Here is a 7,097-nt window from a genome sequence, read left to right as displayed (position 1 = left end):
TCCAGTTGAAGTGTAACTAGAGCTTCAAGTTTACAAAGGTTATGTTGTCAAAAGATGGAGCATAATTGGGGTCGTAGTTGACAATGGTTATACGGGCACGACAACGAGTTTTTCCTCGTCAAAGGAGCATGCTTTATAAAAACCCATACACAAGTTTGAGGAAGAAAATCACAGGGGTCTTCCAGTATAATCAAATAATTCGTTTTATCCATCTCCACCAAAGGCAGTGACCTTGTTATAAAACTTGGTACACCCTAATTTTGTCATAGGTTATAGTAACGAGGTCACCGCCTTTGGTGGAGATGGGTAAAACAAATTACTTGATTATATGGAGATGCCACTACATTTTTCTTCCTCGTACTTGTGTATGAATTTTAAAAAGCATCCTCTTTTGATGAGAAAAACTCGTTGTCGTGCTTGCATAACCACTATCAACTACGACCCCAGATATACTCCATCCTTTGACAGCATAACCTTTGGAAACTTGAAGCCCTAGTTACACTTCAACTCCAAACCGTATAATCACCGTGAATTGGGACCTTGAGTTGTAATGCGATCCAACTTCCCAGGTGATAGCTCCATACCAACATGGCAGATGAAATTTGTAGGTCACCCAGGTCCACGTCACCACTGTAAATTCAAGCATTCCTTAAAATTATAACCATGTCTATCTCAAACACAAACAAAAAATAAATCTACAAACTTTCAATTTCCATCTGCAAGAAAAAAATGAAAAAAAAAATTTAGCAAAGTGAAAACACGTCTTACAAGACGCGTTTTTACCACATTAGTGAAAATACGAACGTGCCCTATAAGATGCGTTTTCCTTTCTCTCTCCCAAAACAACATAAATCAATAAATTAAAAAAACATATTTTTCAATTTTTTCAGCATATTTCTAAAATTTAGCCTAATAATAAATCTGATGTTTCAGTAAAATAATAATAATAATAATCTTTTAATAAACAATAGGCAAGAATCGAACAAAGATTTGGCAGATGCGTAGCAATAGTTTAAAGCTAAACCGAGGTGCCTGCAAGAATATTCAAAAGAAAAGGCTTTTGTGGAAGTTAGGCTTTGAATGTTTAGTCTTTAAAAAAACAGTGTCTTTTTGGAAATTATTATAAAAAAAAGGATAAAAGACAGAATGAGACAACGAGTACTTCCTTCACCTGCTACACCACAAAAAGGCAGGTCAAAAGTTGGGTCCGACAGAGAGGGGTTCAACTTTCATTTAATATTTTTTTTTATGTACATTACATTCTAAAATTTTGTACTTGAATCCAAGTATAAGTTGTCATTAGACCAGTAGTTTGTTAGCCTTTTATAAATAATACCTGTATAATTTTATAATGTATTGGCCTATATGCAGTCAATGTTAATATGGATTAGGTGAATTCAACTTCATTTCAATTTGTGGATCAGAACTGTGTTATTAATAAATTTAAATTATTTATGATTTTAACCCTTTCAAGTTTGAATTATTTTAAATTTTAATTTATTATAAATTCGACCCAACATTTTCATATTATTAACTTTATATTGTTAAAATGAGATGAATTCAATATTGTTTAAACTGGAGCGAGATTTTATTAGGATACTAGTTCGGAGAGAGGCAAAAGATAAATTAACTTGTCCAGTTGAATTGAGTTAAAAAATGGGTTGAACCATATTTTGTTAATTTTGTTAATTTTTAATAATTTATTAGATTTAAATTGAAAAAACCAAAAACCGATGACTTGACCGGTTCGACCACCTATCTGAATCCAAAATCATTGGTTAAATCTAAATTAAGCTTAATTCACAATTTGGCCCCTAAAGTATACCCAATTTTTTACTTTGGTACTTGATTTGTTTTTTTGCTCAATTTGGTACCTAAATTATACCTCCCTTAATTTTTTTTTAGTTCTTTTTTTAACAGATGTTAAAAAAAACTGGTGGCCAATCACATAGTGCCATGTGGTGTCTTTTTTAAAAAAATAAGTATTTTCTTTTATCAAATATATATAAACATAAAAATTATAATAAATGAAATAAATATATAAAAACTTTAAAATATATAAAACCTAGAAAAAAAATATACATTAGAAAAATAAAAAATAAAAATATGATAAATGAAAAGAAATTAGTTGAAATTATTAATATTATTATAAAAAAAGTAAAATAACTTTTAAAATTTATAGAAAAAATTAAAAATTATTAAAAGCACTATATAAATATTAATAAGTTGTAAAAATTATCAAAAAATTTGACAAATTAAAAGATTGTGAAAATCATTAAAAATTAAAAATTGTAAAATAAATATTTAAATTTTGTGAAAATTATAAGAGTCGTTTTTCGTGGTTCCACGTTTGTTTCTATTAAAATGTACAAAAATCTTCCGGACTGTAATTAGATAACTGAACATTTTGATTCTACTATTAAATATTTTATTATTAATGCATTTTATTAGAGCTCAAATACAATGATTTTATGAATGGAAATTTTTTTTAATAATTTTAAAAATTTTTAAATAAATTAATTCTTATAATTTATGAATGGAGAAATTCTTATAATATGTACAGTTTGTATAACTTTTTAATAAATTTTAAACAACTTCTTTACAAATTATTTTACATTTTTATAATAATATTAATAATTTCAACTAATTTCTTTTCATTTATCATACTTTTTAAATTTTATTATATTTTTATTTCAATTGTTTAATGTTTATATATTTGATAAAAAAATACTTATTTAAAAATTGCCAAATATAATTAAACTACTGTCATTATTTTTTCATGTATTGGCTATTAAAAATGGAGTAAGAAAATATAATTCAGAAAGAGTATCAATTATGTAGTAAAGTTGAGAGAAGTTTCATAATCCCCTAGAAAAGATAATCAGACGTAGCCCACCGCAGACTAGGATATTTTCTTTTCTTTTATCCAAAGTTGAAATTTCTTTTCCTGGATGGCGGAGCAGCAATACATAGCCAAGAATGAAAGAGAGTTTTCACCTTCATAAATACAACCAAGTTTTTCCAATGAACCCAACTTGCCTTCGATTGTTGAACCCTTCATTTTCAATATTGTCGTTTTTAGAATTTTGATTTTCACTTTCAATTATCTGATTGTACAGTGAAAAAAGCACAAGAACCCAACTGTGCCAAAACCAGAACCGGGCAACATGAAGTTCGGGAAGGAGTTTACATCTCAAATGGTGCCGGAATGGCAAGAAGCATACATGGACTATGTTTTTCTCAAGACCCGTTTAAAAGAAATCCATGGTTTCAAGCAGCGGGCCAGACCACCAGCCACCCCAGGTGGTCTGAAACGAAAGCTCACACTGTATCGAGCTTTCAGTGGTTTGATCCATAGGCACAACCACCCCACCAGTCCGTCTTCACCGGATATCGAAGAGCAACCGATTTTAGTTAACTCCGTCGACCGTAACGGTTCCCGGAGCTACGAAACGACTTTCCTTATGCAAGCCGACGATGGGGCAGAGTACGAGTTGGTGTTTTTTAGAAGATTGGATGATGAGTTCAATAAGGTGAACAAGTTCTACAAGTCCAAGGTGGAAGAAGTGACCAAAGAGGCAGAGATCTTGAACAAGCAAATGGATGCTTTGATTGCTTTCAGAATCAAAGTGGAGAACCCTCAAGGATGGTCGTGGGAAGACAGGTCCGGCGAGATAACCCGTCTTGCTTCTGACGTGGCCGCCTCAACCGCCGCCTTGGCTGCTTCGACTCCAGCTGGTGCCAGGGCAAGCAGTAAGCACAAGACATATATGTTTAGTACTTAGGGGAGAGACCCAATTTTGTGAACGTGTTTATGGCTCATTTGCAGGGAGAGCTGAACACATGGAAGTCATTGAAGAAGGACCAAGCAGACATGAAGAATCAGATGAGGATAAAGAAGAAATTGTTCAAGTTCAAAAGCCAGTGAACAATGACCTTAAGGGTCGTAAACCAGCTCCGTTGCAAATTCTAAACCGTGTTAAAATCAACAACACTCTTGAGACACCTCGATCAACCATTAAAGGTTTTCTAAACGTACCTAAGCAGACTGAGCTGAAGTTTAATAGGGAAAATCTTAAGAAAGTTGAGGGCCAACTTAAGCTAGCTTTTGTTGCATTCTATCAAAAACTGCGCCTTCTCAAGAGTTTTAGGTACGAAAAGCGATGCTTACATTGATTATTTCATCATTTTCTCTGTTTCAAATTCGTATGGCTAATTCGTTCTGATGTTGAAACAGCTTCTTAAACACATTAGCCTTCTCAAAAATCATGAAAAAATATGACAAGGTATGTATGTACGTAAATGTGTATGTTTGTATATATATACCCTTTTTTATTAATCAACTTTGTTATTCATGCTTTCAGATCACTTCAAGGAACGCTACGAAATCTTACATGAATATGGTGGATAATTCTTACCTAGGGAGCTCCGACGAGGTGAGAGCTTTGGTTATTCACTAAAAATGAAGCTTTCCTCAAGGTGCTAATGCCTTGGATTTACTCATCATTTGCATGTTTAATCAAACAGGTTACCAAACTTATGGAGAGAGTAGAAGCTACATTCATCAAGCATTTCGCAAACTCGAACCGCAGTAAAGGAATGAGCGTTTTAAGACCAAAAGCTAGGAAACAAAGACATAGAATAACATTTTTTACTGGTACTCCTTCATACATAAGTATTAAGGAATTGATGTAAGCAATTGTTTTTCAGTAGATACATGTATTATCCTCAGGTTTCTTTGCTGGATGCACATTTGCTCTCCTAATAGCACTTATTTTGATTGCTCGTGCCCGAGATATCATGGGAGAGGAAGGAAGGATCCAGTACATGGAAACCATGTTCCCTCTTTACAGGTAGGGTTGAAGCTGCCCCCATGCAATTCGAGTTAATTTGGTATTTAAATCCATTTGTTTGACAAGCTTTTACAAAATTCGTGCAGTTTATTTGGATTCATTGTTCTACACATGCTTATGTATGCTGCCAATGTATACTTATGGAGGCGGTATCGGGTTAATTATGCCTTCATATTCGGTTTCAAGCAGGGATCTGAGCTAGGCTATAGAGAAGTGCTGCTTGTAAGCTTTGGTATTGCAGTGCTGGCACTAACTAGTGTGCTTTCAAATCTTGATATGGAGATGGATCCGAAAACAAAGGATTACGAAGCATTCACTGAAATCATCCCTTTGATCTTGGTGGTGGTAAGATGATTGAATCTGTCCCTAATGTGAGGAACTATTCTTGTGCTAATATATATGTAAGATTAACAACTGATTTCTTGGTTTCTTCTTTGCTCTGCAGATTATGTTTATCATACTCTTCTTGCCATTCAACATCTTATATCGATCCAGTCGACTCTTCTTCCTAACATGTTCGTTCCATTGTATCTGTGCCCCTCTTTACAAGGTAATAGAATCAACAAACTCGTGAACTTAAATGATTGGAGCGGTGAAATTAATCTGTTACCGACTTTTTACTGCAGGTCACTCTACCAGATTTCTTCCTTGCAGATCAGTTAACTAGCCAGGTTTGTGACTTGAAACTTGCTGTTTGGACATATTCAAGACTACATTCAAAAATGGTCATTGATAATAAAACGTTTACGACCCTTTTGTTTTTCGTTTCAGGTGCAAGCACTACGGAGCCTCGAGTCCTACATTTGCTACTACGGTTGGGGAGACTTCAGACACCGACGAAACACCTGCAACACCAGCGATGTATTCAACACGTTCAGCTTCATTGTGGCGGTGATCCCGTATTGGTCTCGCCTCCTTCAATGCCTGCGTCGCTTGTTCGAAGAGAAATCCCCCGAGCAAGGACACAACGGATTGAAATATTTCATCACCATCGTCGCTCTTTGCTTAAGAACTGCTTACAGTCTTAACAAGGGGTTAAGCTGGAAAGTATTAGCCGTCATTTTCTCGGTTGCTGCTGCAATTTTCAGTACTTATTGGGACCTTGTCCACGACTGGGGACTCCTGCACCAGAAGTCGAAGAACCGATGGCTGAGAGACAAACTCCTTATCCCTAACAAAAGCGTATATTTTGGTGCCATGGTGAGCATAAAGTCGTAATATTTTGGTAAGAAATTCTGATTCTGTTACCTGTTCTAACAATGTTGGTTCATTACAAAACAGGTTCTGAATGTTGTGCTGAGATTTGCGTGGCTGCAATCAGTGTTCAACTTCAACTTGTTTGATTTGCATAAACAAACGTTGGTGACCATAGTGGCTAGCTTGGAGATCATCCGACGTGGCATGTGGAATTTCTTCAGGATAGAAAACGAGCATTTGAACAACGTGGGGAAGTACCGTGCATTCAAATCAGTGCCGTTACCTTTCAACTATGATGAAGATGAAGACAAAGAGGAATAGGATGTTCAAATTCAACCAAAAGCTATTACTATTTTATTCTTTTCTTAATGTGTAGAAGCTGTTTATCCTACAAATTCTGGGACTCAAATCTTTTGTATTGTAAATGCATTTATCAAATATATCTTGATTCAATCACGATTAACCCATAATGATTTTTTTCTTTTTTCTATTTTTTTTGTTTAATTTTCTCTCTATTTTAAATTTTGAAATTTCAAATCACCTAAAAATGAATAAAAATGTTAACTTTTAACTTTGTTGACCTGTATATGTAGCATTAATAATTAATTATTTATTTTTTTAAAAATTAAAAATATTAAAAAATATTTTGATAATTTTATATTTTTTAATAATTTAAAAAAATAGTTTTAAATAATTTTTATTTTCTCTAATTTTTTAAATTTTAAAAGATTAATTAATTACTAATATGACATCTACATGGCAATCCATGTATATGCCGCGTTCCCAAAGTTAAAAAACGTTAATTTCTTCGTCCATTTTAAGGATTTAAGAAAATAAATCATTATACTTTAAAATAATTTTATTTTTTAATTTTTTTTTCCTGAAAAAAGAAAGTTAAAACAGGGATATAAAACAGGAAATGAGACCACAGTATTATGAAGATTTCAGTCAAAGTTATACAAATCTAACTTCAATCATTTTCTTTTGTAAATATTCAATATCAATAATAAAGAGTTGGGCTAAATTCGGTATCATCAATAACAACTC

The 7,097-nt window shown here is 33.2% G+C and overlaps 1 protein-coding gene across 1 annotated transcript; it reads left to right on the top strand.

The window, feature by feature from the left end:
* The first annotated feature begins 2,781 nt into the window (after positions 1 to 2,781).
* On the top strand, positions 2,782 to 6,506 carry LOC107904072 (phosphate transporter PHO1 homolog 3). The gene is made up of 11 exons (XM_016830341.2): positions 2,782 to 3,753; positions 3,830 to 4,151; positions 4,238 to 4,286; positions 4,365 to 4,436; positions 4,528 to 4,657; positions 4,733 to 4,853; positions 4,940 to 5,198; positions 5,299 to 5,403; positions 5,480 to 5,524; positions 5,625 to 6,053; positions 6,135 to 6,506. Exons 1-11 carry the CDS (start codon positions 3,168 to 3,170, stop codon positions 6,369 to 6,371), a joined length of 2,355 nt encoding a protein of 784 aa, XP_016685830.2. The 5' UTR covers positions 2,782 to 3,167; the 3' UTR covers positions 6,372 to 6,506.
* Positions 6,507 to 7,097: the final 591 nt, after the last annotated feature.

Source organism: Gossypium hirsutum, chromosome D05 (genome assembly GCF_007990345.1).
Source record: "Gossypium hirsutum isolate 1008001.06 chromosome D05, Gossypium_hirsutum_v2.1, whole genome shotgun sequence".
Taxonomy (NCBI): domain Eukaryota; kingdom Viridiplantae; phylum Streptophyta; class Magnoliopsida; order Malvales; family Malvaceae; genus Gossypium; species Gossypium hirsutum.
The sequence above is the reverse complement of the archived record's forward strand: the minus strand, read 5'-3'. Positions and strand labels throughout refer to the sequence as shown.